The sequence below is a fragment of the Phacochoerus africanus genome, chromosome 2, assembly GCF_016906955.1.
Source record: "Phacochoerus africanus isolate WHEZ1 chromosome 2, ROS_Pafr_v1, whole genome shotgun sequence".
In the NCBI taxonomy this organism is placed as follows: Eukaryota; Metazoa; Chordata; class Mammalia; order Artiodactyla; family Suidae; genus Phacochoerus; species Phacochoerus africanus.
The window spans coordinates 143,528,625-143,549,706 of record NC_062545.1 but is presented as its reverse complement, the minus strand read 5'-3'; the positions used below and the strand labels follow the sequence as shown (position 1 = coordinate 143,549,706).

General features: G+C 47.1%; 1 protein-coding gene across 2 annotated transcripts in view; it reads right to left on the bottom strand.

Moving 5' to 3' along the window:
• Window positions 1-2,836: 2,836 nt before the first annotated feature.
• ATP10A (ATPase phospholipid transporting 10A (putative)) overlaps window positions 2,837-21,082 on the bottom strand; it is a 174,468-nt gene continuing 156,222 nt past the window's right edge. For both annotated transcript variants that reach the window (XM_047766857.1, XM_047766856.1), the window contains exons 14-21: window positions 17,331-17,664; window positions 14,560-14,636; window positions 10,117-10,242; window positions 7,458-7,658; window positions 5,031-5,111; window positions 4,832-4,936; window positions 4,252-4,439; window positions 2,837-4,108 (exon numbers count right to left, since the gene is read on the bottom strand). In XM_047766857.1, coding sequence (XP_047622813.1) covers window positions 3,508-4,108; window positions 4,252-4,439; window positions 4,832-4,936; window positions 5,031-5,111; window positions 7,458-7,658; window positions 10,117-10,242; window positions 14,560-14,636; window positions 17,331-17,664 — 1,713 coding nt within the window. In that variant the 3' untranslated portion in view covers window positions 2,837-3,507. The remainder of the gene's footprint in view (window positions 4,109-4,251; window positions 4,440-4,831; window positions 4,937-5,030; window positions 5,112-7,457; window positions 7,659-10,116; window positions 10,243-14,559; window positions 14,637-17,330; window positions 17,665-21,082) is intronic.

Genomic DNA, 21,082 nt, shown 5'->3' with positions numbered 1-21,082 from the left:
ACTGTTCCAATTCAATCCCTAGCCTGGGAACTTCCATATGCTGCAGGTATGACCCTAAAAAGACAAAAAAAAAATGAAGTGAACATAAAACTAGGGACTTCCATCTCCAAAACAGAAAGACAAAAATGACAGCTGGAACACAATAGAGGCACAAGCAAAGTTTGCAAAGATAAAATCGCATTGAGAAGGATCTATTCCTGACTTGGGAGTTGTCTGAGATAGGGATTCTCTGAGACTGAGGTTGGTGTAGCAGGTCTCCTGGGGAATGTTCTCAGAATCTCATTTGCTGGAACATGAAGGAAGCAAGATTGGGCAGTGAATTGTTGAACAGAGATGAGGTCATAACAGAAGTGTCAGCTGGTCCCACAAGGAGCTTTGGGGCTTGACTGACTCTTATTAAACACTGTTCAAAATTGAGGCAGGAGGCCAGGCCTTGGTACCATCACATAAGCCAAGATGCAGGTTGAAATCAGAGAGAAAATGTGAGCCTGGGAAGGAAGTCTCTCTAGCTGAAGGCACTTTCTTGAGAGGGACTTAGCAAAGAGCTGTTGGTACAACACTGACAGGAGTTGAGTAAGTGCTACCATCCTAACTGGACCTGGGGTTGGGTGGCACATCACAGCATCTATGACATCACCTCAAATTGTATTTTTTTTTAAAACCCAGGATGGCCTATCCTAAAAGGACAGAATTCTAGAAATTACAGGACTATATTAATTATTTACTTGGACTAATATTTTAACTAGGGAAAGGATTCCAAAGAGAAGGTAACATTTGTGGGTTTACTGTCAATCTAGCTGACCCAGGATCTAGCTATATCTGTAACTATATATGTTTTTCTCTTTAAAGCTGCACCTGCAGCATATGTAAGTTCCTGGGCTAGGGGTCAAATCTGAGCTGCAGCTGTAGGCCTACAGCCATAGCCATGCAATACCAGACACTGGATCCAAGCTGCATATGGGAACTGGGCCACAGTTTGTGACAACACTGGATCCTTAACCCAATGAGCGAGGCCAGGGGTGGAACCCACATCCTCATGAAATCTATGTTAGGTTATTAACCTGCTGAGCCACAGTGGGAACTCTGATTTGTGCCATATTTTAGATTCCCATATGCAAGTAATATCACATGGTATTTGCCTTTCTCTTTCTGACTTATTTCACTTATTATGATAAGAGAACTAAACTAAACCTGTCCCTGCCATTGCTGTTTAAAGTATCCACAGGAGACAAAAGCCTGGTTATTTAGCTCATTCCTCTTGTTATTTCTATCCCAAAGGATAAAGAGGTGGTCGGTAGTAAACGTCTAGCCTGGAGCCCATCTATGCCCTGCCTTAAGATGGTTCCAACTATGTTATCACCAAGAACAGAGTCAGCCTTGGCATCAAGCTGACCTTGGAAAGCTGAGTGCAGGGAGAAGGGGGAAAGCCTAGGTCTGAGTTGTGTGTTCAATTGCCCTGGAGTCCACCTCTCTCTGACCTTGCAGACAGGAGCCCTGACTTTCCTTTCCATCTGTCCAGGTGGGATGCATTTTTTTTGGTCACGTGAAATGGGCTACACACACAGTGGGTAACCAGACACTTTTTCTGGCATGCTGTGCTCCAGACTGCTTAGTCTCAAGATCCTCTGACCTCTGCACATTGCTGCTCCAGGGACAGGCAGCCATAGGACCCGCTCTCTTCACATCCCCAAGCAGAAAAAGCAGTCAACTTACAATGGTTGGCAAAGTCAGAGACAGGGGTGCTCTAAAGAGGAAATGCTATGTAATTGCCTGGGTTTTTAAATTTTTTCTTTGGCCACACCCTTGGGCATGTAGAAGTTCCAAAGCCATGGATCAAACCTGTGCCACAGCAGCGACCTGAGCCACTGCAGTAACAATGCCAGATCCTTAACCTGCTGAGCCTTGAGAGAACTTCCTGTCTTGGATTCTTATTACCTTTTTCTTCTCTGTTTTTCTGTTTAGAGAGACAGAAATAATAACTCAAGAAGACAAATGCCTAAAGACCCACACACCTAAAAAGCCCAGCCTCTTGGCAGGAAGGGTCTGGTGGGTGCTGATGCCTGCTTCCAGAAGCTGTGCTGTAGCCATGCCACAGTGTCCCCATGTGCAGCTTGCATGTCACCCAGCTGTTTCTTTTATGGCATCTAAAAGGATTTGCCATGAGGAAGTGCCCTTCAGTACTCAAAACATGTTCTGTTAGTGTAATGGAACAGGAACCTACAGGGCCTTCCCGGGACAGACCCCCTCCCCTAAATTCTCTGCTTTAGCTCTCCTCTGAAATACCTAGACAATAGTATCTGATGCGTATTTCCTGAATTCTTCAGAGGCTGGAACCACCACCAAATGGAAGAAATGAACTACTTGATGATCAGATGCTCAGGCCTCCAGACCTTCTGGAGCCTAAGGATGATAATGTTAACAGCCCTGTTACCTCACCACCAACCAATCAGATAGTTGTATCCTGGGACAGCCCTCCCTCACCTGGCCTTTCAAAATGCTTTGCTAAGGAATTCCCTGGTGGCCTAGCAGTTAAGGATCTGGCATTGTCACTGCTGTGGCTTTTGGGTTCAATCCCTGACCCAGGAACTTCTGCTGTGGCTGTGGCCAGGGGGAAAAAAGAAGTTTGCTGAAACGCTTCGAGAAGTTTGGGGTATTTTTGAGCATGAACCGCCAATGCTCTTGCTTGGTCCTGCAATAAACCTTTATCTGCTCCAAACTCAGTTCCCATTTGTTTGGCCTCACTCTGCACTGGGCACATGAACATGAGTTTCGGTAACATTAGGTCACATTAATAACATTAGTTAACATCACACAACAGTGACAACCGGACACGCTCTCTTTGCAAAGTGAAGGTTGTTTATTGCTGTTATGATTTTGACAGGCAAGGCCTTACATGGGAACTGTAATACCTGCAGGTGATCTTTACCTAATGCCTGTGTAAAAAATGAGCACGGGGATGAACTTCTGTAGGTTTTCCTGGAGTTCTCACTTTCCTGTTCCTGGTGAGCAAAGCCCCCCCCACCCCCTAGTGGTGGGATCGAGAAACAGACGGCAGGGAGATCTGCTGGGGCTGTGTACTTGCCCACCTCCTCCCTCCCTCCACACCCGCCCAGGGTTCACTGTGCTCACACATGTTTACACTTGGGGAAAGCAAAGGCCACATGAGTTGAAGAAAACCGGTCAGAATGCATTTTCTTATAAAACGAGATGAAAAAATAAATCCAAACACACCCTTTCAAGTGTCACTCTCCTTTAAACTTTTATATATGTTAAAGCTCTTATTTTTCTCTTCAATATACTCTACTTAGAAATTTTAAAAAATAAACTTTCTTTTTGGTACCTTTCATTTCCTGTGTTAGCCTTGGAAATACATAAAATACATCTCACTAGAACTCTTCTGTGCAAATAAGAAACATAAATAATATTAATGTCTATGTTATAAAAAAAAAAAGAGCATTTCGAGGTTTTCATCACTGCCACCAGCAGCCGCAGGCTCTGGAAGGGCTCCTAGAAATAGTCTGTGGCCTGTAGGTTCTGGTCTGGCGGAAGGGGGCTAGGCAAGAACTCGCTGTCCTGCTTGTCCATCTGTAAACCACTTCGGGAGAACTGTAGGACGCTTCCCAGCCCGCTGACCAATGAGAGAGAGGAAATCCAGTTGAGTGAGCTGAAGCCGGACAGGTTGAAGATGGATGAGAGGGGGGCTGCTCTGCTGGTGCTGGTGGGCTTCATCTTGGAGTCTCCAGGACATTCCAGGATCATTTCCCCTGGCGAGGACAACCCTGGGGTCTGGCTGCTCAGCCCTTCCAGAAGGGCGTCCTCCCTCAGAGGCACACTCACATCCACCACGCTGGGCTCCCCGCTGGCTTCTGGGGAGCAGGCCGGCTGCTGGGCAGGCCAGGTTGCCTGCGAGCTGCAGTCCTGGGACAAGGACCTGGAGGTGCCGAGGCTCCCCTGCTGTGACGGTTCAGTTCTTGGTTCTCCTGGGAGGCCTTCCTGAGCAGAGGTCTCTTTGGGAGCCCTGAGTTTCTTGGGAGACCTCTTGGCCAACTGGCGTCCCAGCTGAAGCTGAGTGGGGAAAAGGCTTCCCTGTAGGGCTTTGAAAAACAATCTGGAAAGAACACATAGAAAACTGTCATCGTTTGCTGCAGTGGTGCCTTTGAGCTTTTGAGACTCAGATAGTGCGGGAGCACAGCAAGGAAAAGGCTCTCAGGGCTCACAGAGGACCTGAAGGTCAATGTTCCACAAACCCACCTGGGCAGTAGTGCGGCGACAGGTGCAATGAGACAAGTCAAGTAAAACACGGGGTCTCCCATTAATGTCTGCATGGTCCAATAAGGGTTGGATGGAGGATAGCAGGTTGCACAGGAAGCATTGTAAATCAAAGCCACGGTGAAAAATAAAAGGATACTGAAGCCACAAGCTGTCCAGTTGAGCCAGGTCTAAGGTGGGGAGAGAAAGACAGGGTTTTATTTCAACAACAATCCACTGGTCCTCCACAAGCAGGCTTGATGGAAACAGGGTGTTGGTGGGGCGTGGAGCTATGGGAACCCTGGACTGGCCTGAACACAGGAGGATGCAGGGGGAGGGAGAGGGAAGGGGAGCCTGGGGTGGAGGGGCTCCAGTGGGCAGGGGCCCAGAACCAAGGCTGCAGCTGCTCCCACACCCTGAGCTTAGGTCTGTGTGGCCGGTCTGTGGATCTGTTTTTGTTCTTGTCACAGTGAGATGGGCTTTGCACTCCTGTCTGCTCACAGCCCTGCTGGATTGCACGGAGTCTGTTTGGAGGTGAAGGTACATGGCCCAGCCCCTTCTGGACAGCGCCCGCAACTCTCACCCAGGTCTTGGTCTCAATGCCCAGGTGCAGCAGGAAGGTGAACAAAGCGATGGTGGTGATAGGGGTCCCCCAGGTGAACATGTCTGTGTCTGAGTCGTAGTAAGCCTGAAAGACAGAAGGTCTTGTGTCTGCATGTGGCCAGGTGACCTGGTGGGAAAGGCTGTGGCTACTGCCAACTTACAAGGTTCTGGTAACTTACCAGGTAGGGAATGAAGAAGCACACCAGGCTCTGGAAGGCAGCATCAGCCATATTCAACCAGAATGTGCAAGGCCCGTATTCCTGAGACACAAAAACAAGCTCAGAGGTGACAGCTGGTCACAGGGGTCCCTAAGGCAAAAGTCAAGCACCCAGGGAGACTTGCCATTCAGGACTTTGGGGGAGGGCAAGTGGCTGGAAAAACATTACAGAAAGGCCTGGAGACTCACTGAGAGCAACTGGACCCACAAGACCTGCTCCAGTAGTTCAAGGTCAACACCAGAGAAATGAAAATGTCTCTTAAATCGCATGAGGGAACATTCCTCTGAAATTCTGGCATCGTCCCCAATCTGAATCCTTCTTTTTTTAACCTTTTTTAGACTCTCTCTCTATATATATATATATAGACATACACACTATATATATAGAGTGACTATATATATATTTTTTATATATTTAATTTTATTTTTAAAATTTAATTTTTATTGAGCTATAGCTGATTTACAACATTGTCTTAATTTCAGGCTCACAGCACAGTAACTGAGTTACGTGTGTGTGTGTGTGTGTGTGTGTATAATCTTCTTCCCATACAGATTCTCTTCCCATATGGATTATTAGAAACTATGGATTATAATTCTCTGTGTAGGTCCTTGCTGGTTACCTGTTTTATAAATAGTAGTGTGTGCATGTTACTCCCAAACTCCTAATTTATCTCCTCCCTACCCCCCTTTCCCATTTGGTAACCATAATTTGTTTTCTATGACTGTGAATCTCTTTCTGTTCTGATAAAAATGAATTTATTTCCGAATCTGAGTCTTTTTATTTCTACTCTGTCAGGGCTTTGCCTCTCTTTGTTGGTGGAACCCCTAGAATGTTTCTTAAAGGTGAGTTATTTTGAAATTAGATGATGGATGTTTCCTAATGTTAAAATCAAACAGCTGCTTACCAAGGGCAACAATGACCTTGAAATGGACTAATCATGTCTTCACTGTCTGGGTGCCCAATTCTGTATTTAACTCTGTTGAGTTCTGAGCTGCTGGTGCCGGCCCATAGGGCAATGGAGTGGATAGATGAGCATTTACTGGGCACTTTGGAAAGCCAGGCCCTTCCTGCTATCACCTGAACCCCCAGGACAAACTCCCTGTGGCACATAAGAGCTGAGGCCTGACTGAGTGCAGGAGCTGCCCCAGGTGACAGGTGACAAGCAGAGGCCTCCTTATCTTCCTGACCCTCATTAGCCCCCACCCCAGGCTGCCTGAGGGGAAGTCAACTCTCCAGCAAATCAGTTCTGAATTAGAGACCCTTGTGAGAGATGTAGGGTTCCGTTACCTTGGCGCACATAGAGTAATTCCAACAGGGCTTCCTTTAATGGCTGGCTAGGAACAGCTAGTAATTAGCATGTCAATCTACGTGGTGTATTGAGGTAAACCTGTATTTACATCATCTGTTGGTATTCACTTGTTCTTTCTGGGGTTTCCCTAGGGGGTACTCTTCTCATTAAACCTCATTCAAAGTAAATCACATTTCTTTGGGGTGTTTTAGAAAAATCTCTGCTCTGGCTGCAATGATCACATGTGACCTTGACTTAAGATTCCAAATGGGCTTTCCTGGAGTTCCTGCTGTGGCACAGTTGGGTTAAGAATACAACTGCAGTAGCTTGGGTCACTGCAGAGGAGTGGGTTCCATCCCTGGCTTGGCACAGTGGGTTAAAGGATCTGCTTGTTGTTGCTGTGGCCACAGCCTGGATTCACTCCCTGTTATGCTGTGGGTACAGCCATTAAAAACCAAAAAAAAAGGGGGGGCTTTCCTTGGACTCCCGGAGATTTCTTCTTTTTTTTTTTTTAATCTTGCCTTTCTTTTAAGCTTTACTTAAGTAAATTGATATACAAAATCTGTACATTTTTAATGTGTACATTTTGATGAGTTTGGGCACCTGCATACACCCCTGATACCATCACCGCAACCAGTCATCTCTCTCTACTTAGAGCATTGCACAGTCGAGGAGACAGGATTCATTGTGTTCCTCCCACTGGTCAGCGTCTAGAATTGTAACTGTTTGTCCCAGGGTGTCCATTTATTTTTAATTTAATTTAATTTAATTTAATTTAGTTTAATTTAATTTTTTGCTTTTTAGGGCCGCACTGGCAGCATATGGAAGTTCCCAAGCAAGGGGTTGAATTGGAGCTACAGCTGCTGGCTTACACTACAGCCACAGCAACTCGGAATCCAAGTCACATGTGAGACCTACACCATAGCTCGTGGCAACACCGTATCCCTAACCCACTGAGAGAGGCCAGGGATCCAACCCGCATCCTCATGGATCCTAGCTGGGTTCGTTAACCGCTGAGCTACAATGGGAACTCCCCAGGGTGTCCCTTTAGAGGGAGGTGAGGGACTGGCATTTTCTGGGAGGAGGACAGGGAGCCTCACCTCCCTGTTCTGGCCGCTCTTGTAGAGCTGTGGCTTGGTCAGCAGCACGTCAGCGGGCACATCCTTGTCCAGAACCCCAGTCACCAGCTGGGGAAGCGACGAGAAGAGCAGGTTAAAGAAGATCAGGTACCACTGGTCAATCATGGCAGATGCAGAGAAGCCGCAGTAGAACTGGAACCAAAACAGGAGGCCCACGAACATCTGTGACCAAGAGGGGGAAGAGTGGGGATGAGCAATTCTCAGCTGCTCTGCAGATTCTTGGCCAGGGGAGCCAAGGGGCTTGCAAAGTCTGACTGTAAAGACTGACTTTATAAGCAGATGGTTTCACCAAAGACAGTCCTACCCTTGGTGCCCTTTATCTCTTTCTCTTCCTCCTCCCTGCACCCTCCCTGATCCCTTAAACATCAAAGACCAACAAGGGGAGCTAGGAATTCCCACCTACAGCCCTTGGTGGGATGAGGTCTTGTGCCCAAAATGGCCACAGATGGTAACAGAAAACAAAATAAAGGTCTGGCAGGGTCTAGAGTGGTTCACATCTCAAGAAGGCCAGCTGGGTGCATCACCCATCACCAGGCTTCTTTCCTGGCACCCCTCGCTGTGCACTAAACTAAACCTACCTGGGCTACATCTCGAATCCTGCCTCCCTCTTTCTGATGAGGAACCATGTGCAATTCCTGACTCACACAAGCATGGCAGTAAAGTCAATGATGACATCAACATTGCTGCCTTGACTGAGAGCCCTGGCATCTGCTGAGTGCTCTGTTGGAAGGTAAGCTACAGGCATCATCGCTGGTCCCTGCAGCTCCCCTGAGCAGGAAAGGAAGGTTCAGGGAGGTGGAAGAGCCTCTTCTTGTGCAAGGTAGGTGGAGCTGGGTGGATCTCATCCTACTGTTATTTGATCCCCGAACATCCCTGGCCTGAGTGCATTTATGGCGGGGAGGAGCATGGCAGTTTAGCAATTGCAAAGCATTTTTACACTTATTAGTTGTGCCCCTGACACAGACCATTTAGCACCTCTCTGCCTCAGTGACCTTGTCCATGAAACTGGTGCACCAATGGTACTTAGTTATGGGGTTGCAGGGAGGATTAGTGACTAATGCACCTTGAAGAACTCTCAAAAGCCCCCTGCACACTGTAGAGGCTTGTCGATGGTCCGTGCTTGTCACTGTGAGCAGGGTGGCTCTTTCCTCTGTCTGAGGCTCCAGCAGGGTTAGTGTGTTCACCTTATTTAGAGAAAAGGAAACTGAGGTCCAAGGTGTTCAATGACTAGACTGTGGTCATCGTATGAGTAATAAACCCAACTTGTTTAACCACTTGTAGGTCTCAGCCTGGAAGAGCCACTGTAGAAGAACATTCTTAGCTGAGCCCTGCAGGCAACGGCCTGGGTGTGGGTTCTGAAGCTTCGGCTGGTGCACATGTCTGACCTTGACATAGTCACATAACCTCCCTGAGCTCTGGTTTCTTGACCTAAAAATGGCTTCTTCCAAAGCTCAGAAACAATGACAGTCTACATGGACAGCACCTCTAATGATATAGATCCTCCAGGACTTGTTTCAGTCTATGACTGAATGCCACTGTTCCCTTCCACCCTAAAAATCAACAAACTGGGCTTTTTCACTGACTTTCTTCCCTCTTCACGCCCACTCCTGATTTTTCTCTCTCTCACCCCCTCAGGTGATGCCTAATGAGTCACCTAGTGAACAAGTGGGGTCAAACAAAGAGGAGGAAAAGCATTTAGATAATTGAGATTTTTTTTTTCCTCCTGTAGTACCGAACAGCCTTAGAACCTAAACCACTGTTGCTATGGAAACTTTTCTTCTCTGCTCCTGACTGGAAAGGAAGGCCAACTTATTCCTAAAACTAATGAATTTCTCACTTTGGGAGGCAGGGTGATTATCCTCGAACTTCTCAAGTAGATTAAGCGCTTGTTAACAAGGCCCTGCATCTTAGAGTAAAATCAGGCTCTCCTTCCTCCTTTCCTCCCTCCATGAGGACAGATTCTCCCTGGCAGGCAGGAGGCTGGGCCCATTCCAGGTGGCGCTCTGGGCCTCGTTTGCAACTGAAATGTTGAATGCCTTCCTCTCCGTCTGAGAAATTTTCATGAGGAATTAGAGTAGAATTCAATTCTTGAGTTTCGTTTTGTTTTCAGATGAAGAATGGATGTTTTTCCTGGATGGACCCGTTTCCTCAACCTTCTCCCTCAGTAGTGCAGGAGAATTCAGATTCCAGGTACAAGGCCAGGCCAGGTATGGGGGGAATCCACAAAGGCTAAGGAGGGTGGAACCAATGAGGTGGCCTAAGGGCCACTTTCAGGTGAGGGCCCTGTGACTCTCAGGCCTTTCATAGCTAAAATCCTCTATCCTGGCATCAAACCCCTACTATGTTTTTTTTTGGTTTTTTGTTTTTCATTTTGCTTTTTAGGGCTGCACCCGCAGCATATGGAAGTTCCCAGGCTACTAGTCAAATCAGAGCTACAGCTGCCAGCATATGCCACCACCATAGCAACTTGGGATCCAAGCCACATCTGCCATGTACACCACAGCTCATGGCAACATCAGATCCCCGACCCACTGAGCAAGGCCAGGGATGGAACCTGAATACTCATGGATACTAGTCAGATTCGTTTCTGCTGCAGTACAATGGGAACTCCCACACCTACCGTGTTTTTGTAGAAGAAGTACAGCACCATGTTGGCAAGTCGGGAGTAGCACCAATGTCCATGAACAATGAGGAGTCTCTCGAGGTACCGGAATCTGGGCACTGCGAAGTCGCTGGCCATCACTGCCTTGAGAGGGAGAGAGTTCCCGTTATAGGCCATCTAAGATCCCCCTCCACCCAAACACAAGGTGCGATGTGGATGGAAAAATCCAGTCTGAACACATGTGACCAGCCAAGGCTGGCTGGACCACTGTCTCCCTTGATGATGGCCTGCATTTAAGAAAAGTCCAATCTCGGAGTTCCCATTGTGGTTTAGCAGGTTAAGGATCTGACACTGTCTCTGCGAGGATATGGTTTCCATCCCTGGTCTCACCTGGGAACTTCTATATGCCATAGGTGCAGCCATTACAAAGAAAAAGGCGGGGGGGGGGGTCCAATCTCAACAATACCCTCATTCAGGGATATGGCTCTAGAGGACTCATTTGAGATTTCCAATATATGTAATTGATGGATTTTTTGTTTAAGTTTTTGCTTTTTCTTTCCCATGCTTTTTTTTTTTAACAAGGTAAACAAAAATATGGAGATGCATGACATTTCCCTTCTATTCCAACCTTCTGATGTTTTATTCATCTAAATCATATTAGGCTCTCAACCCAAAGATGAACCTAAGTTGCCCATATGTATGCACCAGCGTTAAGACAGTTGGCTGTCCTGGAGGTGCATTCTGGGTTGTTCTCCCCTAGAGCCACAAATAATGAGCAAGTGTAGGGCCTTGGTTCCCCTGGCCTCCATGCAGTTCAGTCCTAGGATGTCCACTGCAGGGTCCTGGATGTTGATAGGACAAGGGACAGCAGGCTTCCTCTCCAGACAGGAAAGATGCCTGGGGGTGAAGCTTCCCCGTACTTTGCTGAACACCATGCTCTCCACAATTAAACTAACTGGGCCATACAGATGCCATCTAAATAACACCTTCTGTGCCCCCAAACCACTTGGAACACACTGAAAAGTGAATTTAATCATTTGGGGGAAAAAATCAAAGAAAATGTCAATAAGAGATACATTTCTGGAGTTCTCGTTGTGATTCAGTAGTAATGAAACTGACTAGTGTCCATGGGGATGCGGGTTTGATCCCTGGCCTTGCTCAGTGGGTTAAGGCATTGCCATGAGCTTTGGGATAGGTCTGAGACAAGGCTCGGATCCTGCATTGCTGGGGCTGTGGCGTAGGCTGGCTGATATAGCTCTGATTTGACCCCTAGCCTGGGGACTTTCATATGCTGCAGGTGCAGCCCTCAAAAGACAAAAGGGAGGAAAAAAAAGTACATTTCTGCTTTTCTTTGGAGGATTATTCCACACAAAAACATGTCTGCTTTTAAAATTTAACTGACTTTCCTATAATTAAATAACACCTGGAAAAGAGTAGGTCACCTTTGATGTTGTCTAGTCTGGGGAACAGAATAACATCACCGTGCATCAGAAAAGTCTGAAGCCTTACAATGCTTTCCAACCCCAAACTAAGGATCTGGAAGCAAATTGTGTCTTTACATCTCTTCCTATCTACATACAGGTATCTTAAGGGTTTTGTGCACCCTTCCTTCCTTCATTTATCCTCCTAGCCATCCTCTCAAAAATCATACATTAAGACTTTCCAGTTGCCAGGCACAGACTTAGAGACATAGACATGATCACATAGGGTCCCTGGCCTCAAGGGAGTCATCAAAAAACTTAAAGGGGGACTGCCCACTGTGGTGCAACAGTATTAGAGGTGTCTCTGGAGTGGTGGTTCAATCCTTGGTCCAGCACATTGGGTTAAAGATCTAGAGTTGCCAAGGCTAAAACTATGGCTCAGATTTGATCCCTGGCTCAGGAAGTCCATATGCCATGGGCAGCCAAAATCAAACAAAAAACCGTCAAAGGGTTGTTGTTAAATAGAGTTAAGGAGAGGACTAGGAGGTCTTTGAGAAGCAGCTTTGACTCTTGAGAAGTGCAGGTGAAGCTCTCTTTCAGGCCCTGCTTGCCTCTCCAGCCTTTGGTCACAACTTCCCACCTCCACATCTGGGCTGCAAACACATGGCTTGTTCCTCCATCAAGGGGGTCTCACCAGTGCTTCCTGCCAGCCAGGTCAGAGCCTTCTGTCACATCCTCAACCAGGAAACCAGTGTTTCTCTTTCATAGCACTCACTTCTATTATGACTATTGGTGTAAGTTTGTCTTGTTTTGTTTTGTTTGGCCACGCCCATGCCCTAGCCATGGGCCAGGGATGGAACCCATGACACAGCAGTGACAATGCCAGATCCTTAACCCTCAGAGCTACTAGGGAATTCCTAAGTTTAAAATACTTCTCTAACCTCCTGTTCTGAAAATTCCATGAGAGTGAGGACAGGGGATGTTGTGGTCCCTCTACCACCCCAGTTCCCAGCCAGTTCTTGGCCTGTGGGGCACTCAACAAACGTATCAGACCAGGCGACTCCATGGAAGACTCAGCGTCTCAAAGCTACAGAATCTCCTTGGTCTCCTCTGCTCCCACCCAGGACCCCTTTCCCACCCCGGCTGAGTGGGGAGCTCCAAGCACCTCACTCTTCCTCAGTGACCACCCTTGGACTCCCTGGGTCCATGTACATCTCCCAGAGGGCTCAGCATCATGTCCCTTTGCTTATCAGACCAACTAAAATGCAAGCAGAGCCACATTCCCCTGGGTGACCTGAGCCCCTGAGAATAGTCAAAAGGGGTACAACCTTACCACTGTCTTACACATTGCACCCTCCATAAAGAAGTATAGCTTTAAATAAGTATGGAAACAGAGTTCCCATTGTGGCTCAGTGGAAAGGAACCCGACTAGTATCCATGAGGAGTTGGGGCCGATCCCTGGCCCTGCTCAGTGGGTTAAAGATCTGGCATTCCCCTGAGCTGTGGTGTAGGTTGCAGACATGGCTTGGATCCTGTGTTGCTGTGGCTGTGGCACAGGCCAGCAGCTGCAGCTGTGATTGGACTCCTAGCCTGGGAACTTCCATATGCTGCAGGTGCGGCCCTAAATAAATAAATAAATAAACAAATACAGAAGCATCCAGTAATATCCTATCCCAAAGTCATGTCTGTTCAGAACCTCAATTCGAGCCCTACAGCTCAGCTGTTCTCACCAAGTCTCTTATGGCTCACAGACACCTCTGCCTCCCTCGGCCCTGAGGACACGTAGTGGTGGTGGCTCCCTCCCTCCCCACCCACATGCTGGATCTGGAGTCTTCAATAAAAAGTGGATTCATTGGGTGAACTTCTCTGCACCTGTGGTTTATGGCACCACCTTGGGTAGCTTTTCACTCTAGAAAATGGGGGCCAAGAGGCAATGCTGCTGAAAAACTCAGCATGGGAGTTTCTGTTGTGGTGCAGCAGAAACAAACCTGACTAGTAACCATGAGGTTGCAGGTTTGATCCCTAGCCTCGCTAGTGGGGTAAGGATCTGGTGTTGCCGGGTGTAGGCCGCAGACGTGGCTCAGATCCCGAGTTGCTGTGGTTGTGGTGTAGGCTGGCAGCTACAGCTCTGATTCAACCCCTAGCCTGGGAACCTCCATATGCCACTGGTGAGGCTTTCCCCATGGGCATGGCACTGTGAAGAAGTAAGGATGAGTTCCAACTTGGGCTCCAAGTTCAATTTTGTGGAGGAAGAAAAAATATGCCAAGTAACAGAACACAAACCAGTGGAGTAGAAGAGGAGAGTTGGAAGGTGCGGAGGATGGACCTGAGATGGAATGACTGTGCTTCTGGGCTCAGGACTTTCCATCCCACTTTGATTTCAGTATCAAGTGAGGAAATCAAGAAGCCTGCACAGGCCAGGCATCTATACATGCTCAATAGCTAATTACCAACTGAATGCATCAATGGACAGATCAACCAATGACCAAACAGTGACCAACATCCTGACTTTTAAAAGACGACTGTATAGATTGTTCCCTATGGTCACCACCAAGCTAAAAATACTGTAATTCAAAGTTAATCAAAGGTCCAGAAATTGTAAAGCTCTATCCAAAAGAAACATTTTTTATGAACTCATTGGTTCATTGCCTGGACCTCAGGTCCAGGACAAAGACAGGGACAAAAAAAAAGTGCAGAGATGAATTTTCACACAAGCCAAGATGGCTACATTCCATCTGGATAGTGGCACTAGGTTGCAACAGTACTCCAGCAAATGGTACCATTAATGTTTAGGGGCAGGAAAGAGGGCCTTCTACGCATTGACAGCCAGAGGAAGGCGATGACTCACCTTGCTGCACTCTTTCCCACCTTTTCACAGACATATACTTACAGACACCTGCTCTCGGCACGTGGCTTTACACCCATGAAGTGCCACCGGCCACCTGGTCTCCTATCAGAATGTATTGAAGTCCAATATTTAGCTCTGCTGGACAGAACCCACAGGAATGCCAGCATGGCTTGAGGGCCCCTCGGTCTTTACCTGCATGCCCTCCTGGCCTGAGATTCCCACGCCTACATCTGCCACCTGGATCATGCTGACGTCATTGGCTCCGTCTCCTAGAAACAGCACAGGTGGGAAGAATTGTTTGAGCTGAGATCCATGGAATCAAATGGGCTTGATGGATCTTCATGGGGTGTCCTTGAGCTGGGGTCCTGTGGAGGGTCCTAGGATGGAGTGAGGAAGAATCCCTATGGAACCAAGTGATGCAGGCAGAAGCAGCATGGCAGGATGCTTGGACCAGGAGGTATGACAGAAAGCAGCGGCCAGCATGTACCTTCCCACTTAGAATGTGCTCTGCTTTACTGGCTCCTCAAACCAAGAGAGCTCTTCACATGGCATCCAGCATGGGGAGGGACAGGACAACCATCTTCATCGTTATCCCCTTGACTACTCCAGACTTGGTCACACATATAGCATACTAGCCAAGGCTACTCCAATTCACAGCACACCAGTGGTTTTCAAAACTGATGATAGGAGGTGGAATCTGCCCAGCAAACTGGAGGGCTCTTTTTGCACACCCACATCCAGCTAGCTTGTTAGCTACTGTGCTCACCCTTGGGGTCTCTGAGTATGTGATAAAGGAGACCTCCTGCTTATTCAGTCACATTGCTGATAGAAAATGCATAGAAGCTAGAGTTCCCTAGTGGCCTAGTGGTTAAGGATCCAGCATTGTCATTGCTGTGGCTTGGGCATTGCTGTGACATGGGTTTGATCCTCAGCTCAGGAACTTATGCATGCCACCGCGCAGCCAAATAAAAACAAGTGTAGGAGCACAGGACAGCACTCTCGACACCTTCAGGGAAAGGCAAGCAGAGACTTGGAGTCACTGTCACTCAGTGATAGTGACCATTCTTGGAACAGGGCAGCAAAAGGGCACAAGTCCCAGAGTACCTCCCATGTTTCAAATACACAGAGTTGCAGATACACAACTCTGGAATGACTAAAACCATGACTCCAGGATATCTCTCTCCCGTGATTTCTCTGTTCTTTATTGCACTGGGCCCAACATGGGTGATGAGTCAATATTTGTCCAACTGAAATTATGTGAAGCAATAACCTCCGCAGCTTTTCCAAGAATGTCCCATTCAAAGTGAGATATGTATGCAGTGATGTTCTCTGGATTATTAACTGCTGGATGCCCAAGAATAAGTCATATCTACACTTCAACTCACTGAAAGAAATGAGCTAAAGTTCTGATGGGTCCTTACTTTCCCTTTTGTGATTCTATTTTGAATTTTTTCTTTTTTTTGGCCGTGCCCAGAGAATATGGAAGTTTCCAGGCCAGGGACTGAACCTGCGACACAGCAGTGACCTGAGTCACAGCAGTGACGATGCTAGATCTTTAACCCACTGAGCCACCACAGAACTCCTGTTTTTTTCTTTTCTTTTTAACCAGCAGAGGCTTTACCTCCATTTTCCTAAATGAATGCCACACACCTGTGATTCAGTGGCTGAGCCAGGCACTGACCAGGCACTAAAAATGTGCTTTATCATTTGTCTCACAGCAGCCTACTGGGTACACTGTCCTCATATCACCACAGAGAGTGGATGGTAGAGGAGCAGAGTTAGCGGTGAGGGTGCAGAGGTAGCCTGCAGACTCCTTGGCTCCTGACTCCAACATTTGTTAGAGAGACCTAAAAGCCATTCCAGACACAGGAGGGAAAGGTGGTCCCGGGACAGCCTCCCTGAGAAGGGGCCACCCATGGGAAAGCTGCCTGTCTTAACATGATCATTCCCCTTAACAGTTACCACAGCCCTCTGGAGTGCAGGGCCGCCTCCATGGTAACACTGCTAAGGCCATCCCACCCCAGACCCAAGCTCTACAGAGGCCTCAACTGTCCTGATGAGGAGTGATAGGGCAGCCATCCCCACAGCAGCAAAGAGGGACTGACCCAGAGCTTTTGTAGAAAATATGGTAATTGTTACTGATTGGTGAGGATGCTTTATTTCAGAGCCATCTCTCACCTAGGTTGTTCTATGCTGGATATCCGGGGACCCTGGGGAGCCTCCCGTTTCCTAGGCTACCCGCAGTCTCTCCCGGCCCTCACCAGCAGGTGGCGTTGCCAAGTCCCTGAACCTCACGGGAGACGACCTGAATCGGAGGTGGGCAAGGATGCTGCCCTGGGGGGAAACAGGTGACCACTGGAGAGGGGCAGAGAAGGAAGGAAAAACCACCATTAGATGCACAACCCTTAAGGGAAGGATGCAAAATTTAGTAACTATTTATACCTTAGGATGAATTTTAAAAAAATTAGATGCTTGTCTTAAAACAAAGTTCAGCAGACAAGAAGCAATGGGAGTTCTGATCACCACTGAGCCTCTGGGTCCTGCAGCATTACAGGGCCTTGGACTCCAGGCAGCTCACAGAGATCAGAGGCACCTGCAAAGGGCCTGGGATAGTGTTTCATGTGCAGGGCTCCGCTGTGGCCATGGCTGCCTGTGACAGTAGTCTACTGCCTCCCAGGAAGCAGTAAGAAGCTTCATCTTAAACCATCATTACATTATTATTGACTTTCTAATATCTATATCAGTTGCTAGTGTATTTTGTGGTTTTCATATCTAAGCTTTATATTTGGAACAGGCTGCTTTATTGCACTGAGTGTGATTTTATAAATAGAAAAAAGAGCAAGGAAGCTCTTGGCATAGCATGGAAAAGGCAGGAAATTCAGGAGGCTTCAAGAGGAAGCAGCTGCACGAGGTGGGGGCTGTTCATTCACACAAGGCCCTGCCTGGCCGGTGTGGATACTTGCCTATGGCCAGAGTCATGGCCTTAAGCTTGCTCCTGACCAGCTTCACCACCATGCTCTTCTGCAGGGGAGTCGAGCGACAACAAAGGACAGACCGGCACTGCTTAGCGAGGAAGAGGAATTTGTCCTCCAGGTTCTTCTCCAGGGCATAGGCCAGACTCCTCCCATCAATCACAAGGCTGGGGCTGGGGCTGGGGCTGGGGGTGGTGGTCACCAAGGGCGGGCAGACGGGCGAGAAGCTCACGCTCACGCTGCTGGCAGTCTTCTCTGGGGCACTGTGGGGGCTTCTGGACTGCACGTAGTGTAGGCACTGGTCCAGGAGGGCCGCGCATGCCTCCTGAAATGAACATGAGAGGTTGGTGCGGTTCACTCGGCCACATCACAGACTAGGTTATTCCCTATAGCTCATCTGAGGATCCTGGGCTTCAGGCTCTGCCCAGAAGGCCACCCTCCTGAAACTGGGGAGCCAGTGGAAGAGGATAACTTTCAACGTGTAAGAGATCGAGTCAGTTTAGGGTTCCTATGAGAGCCCACATGACTTCATTATCCTGTGTAGAGGTCAGAACAGAGCACCTTCACTCTGGGAGGCCTGGCCAGACTGTGGACTATGAATTGCTGACTGGTTAGGCTGCAGGAGCTTTCCAAGCACTTCCTGTGGGTCCTCGGAGGCCCTTATGCAGCCCTTCTTGTTTCCTAGTGAGGCACCAGCAAAAGCAAAAGAAGTGTAATCAGTGTCTCCCTAAGCTCTGCAGTTGACCAGTAAAAAGCATAATTACTGCGGCTTTTAATTGGCTGTGCCCTTCTAAAGCTGTATCAAGAGCTCCAAAAAGAACAGGGGAACTTACTGGGGAATCTGCAGGGTCAGGGGACAGAGGCATAGGTGGGATAAGTGTTTCTAGGAATGAACACACTCCAGGGAACATAAGTGGTTCCTAGTTCTTCACGGATAGACGGTGGGTTAGTGACCAGCTTCCTGCAATGCACCGTGGAAATCCAGCGGTGTCCAACAAGCGCTTACCGGGGACCTTTTACATTTAGGAATGTGAATGGGACTAGGGAAAAGAAGACCAAGAACATGCAGCTATTGGTCGTGGGTGATAGGCAGGCAGACGGACACATGTGCACTCATCCATGACCATAGCAAGTCACTGACCAGGATTTGCAAAGTGTCACTGGATAGAGGGAGGGAAAGGCTTGCCTCTGGTAGGGGCTGGGAGTGGTGGCGACCAGGAAGGCCTTGCAGAGAATGTGGGATCTCATCTCAGAAACAGCATGAATCATCTGGTCCCAGCTCAAGGCACTGACAAGGTAAGAAGGAGCAAGCACGCCCTGCCTTCCCCATGAATGCAGCTGTGGCATCTGGACAATTCCTGGAGCAATGTTGAGGACTCAGAGCAAACAGCAGTTGTCAGGCTGGGGAAGAAGGCCAGCCTTCTGAGGACACTGAACAGTGAGGTTTCTACTGTCACTCTGGCAGCCTCTGGTCTGGACTCAGGCATCATGGAAGCTGGAGGTGGGCTCCACAGCAGGGACAGAGTATGCCCCAGCTCCTGGAGAAGCCTTCTACTTCTGGCCTGAGGAGTGGAAAAGAGAACTCCAAATGCTCAGAGAAGATGGAGGAAACCACATTTTTATTTATTTTTTCCTCTGTTCTCTTGCGCACAGCCCCAGGCAGTTCTGCTCTGGGGGAAGCAGCAGGAACAACAGGGCCATCTGCTGCTGAGGACACTGAGGGAGGTGGCCCTTCCTTCCCATCAGAACATCCAGAATGGCAAGGTAAGTGCTGTCCTCCATGCTGTCTGACCCACCACCACTTGGCCCCTGTGTCAGGGTCAGGGAAGAAGTACAAGGCAGATCAAGGTAACTCCAACCCTAGCTTTCTTGCCAGAGGGAGTCCCAGAGAATCAGAAAGTAATGGAAAAATTGGGAGAGGGTTGAGCTTGGCAAAGAGATGAGACAGATTTTAACAGCTTAGCAAAGACTTAACAAAATTGACATTGAAACCAACACCCCGAGGCTGTTCAGAGCAAGCAGCCTGAACCCAAGATGACTGACTTAAAAAAATCCCCATTCTCCGTAGAATTTGAAATGACCATACAGCAGAAATTGGAACAACACTGTAAATCAAGTATACTTTAATTTTAAAAATTAATTTAAAAAATAATTTAGTAAAAATTGTAAACAATAATAATAATGATTAAAATAAAATGACTAGAGTGCCATTACAAATGCCCACAATAGAACTCTGAAGTTATTAGCATATAAAGAACTAGAAAATTTTCAGTGCCTGTGGAAAAAGATAATCAACAGAAGCCAGTTTGAAGATGACCCACAGACTGGAATTATCTGACAAAGACTCTGCAGCAGCCACTACAAAAGTGTTCCAAGAGTAAGAGACCATTCTAGAACTTAATACAAAAGAAGTCTCAGGAAACAAAGAGAAGATATAAAGAAAAATCAAATAAAAGTTTTAGAACGCCGAAACATTTTAACCAAAATAAAAAGTTCACTGGATTCCATTTATGTGTTCACTGTTGGACTACATTAAGTAGTTTATGTAATTTCTCTATGCTCAAGGAGGGGGAATATAACCCCACACTCTGTAAGTATGAGCTGTGCACAGTGACCTCCTTCCAGAAGTCAGCCTGAGACAGGCAAAAAGAATTCGTGTTAGAGAAACTGAAAACAGAATAATAAGAAAACAAGAAATAAAAGAGTAGACTTGAATCCAAACATATCGAAAATTATAATAAATGTAAATGATCTAAGCATATCAAATTAAAGGGGACTGTCTGAATGAATGAAAACATGACCTAACTACCAACCTCCCCCCAAACCCCTACCTCATTTCAAATGAAATGCTATAAGTAGATTATAAACTAAAGAATAAAACAAGGTATGCCATGCAAACAGAAATCAGAATAGCTGGAGTGGCTATTTTCGGTCAGAGTATATATTTCACTCTTTTCAGGTCATTCGGTCTCTATGGCAACTACTGAATACTGCCATTATAGCATAAAAGCAGACAAAGATTGTACATAAAAACATGGGGAAGGCTGTGTTCCAACAAATATCTATAGAAACAGGTGGTAGGTTGGATTTGACCCATAGGCTACAATTTGCTGACCCCTCTTATAAAAGAATCGAATCATACTATCTCTCAGTTGGGTCTTATTAACCCACCAGCCAACAACATAGCAGAAAACACATTCAGGCACATATGAACATTCACCAAGATAAACTATGCCCTGGGTCATTAAAAAAAAAAAAAAAAAGAACATATGGGAGTTTCTGCTGTGGAGCAGTGGGTTAAGAATCTGACTGCTGTGGCTCGGGTTGCTACAGAGGCATGGGTTCAATCCTTGGCCCGGCACGTGGATTAAAGGGTCCAGTAATGCCACAGCTGTAGCATATGTAGGTTGTAGCTTTGGCTCGGATTCAATCCCTGGCCCAGGAACTTACATATGCTTTGGGTGCGGCCACAAAAAAAAAAAAATAAAAAAAAAGAACAAATGCAAAAGAATTAAAATCATCAAAAGCATGTTCTATGACAATAATGAATTGAAAACAATAGAATAGGTTTAAAATAGAAATCAAACAGAAATACAACAGGAAAACACTAAGTACTTGGAAATTAAACAAAATACTACCTAGTTTAAGATTTATATTAAAAAAAAAAAAACACAGGAGTTCCCTTGCGGCACAGTGGGTTAAGGATCCAGTTTTGTCACTGCAGCAGCTTGAGTCAATGCTGT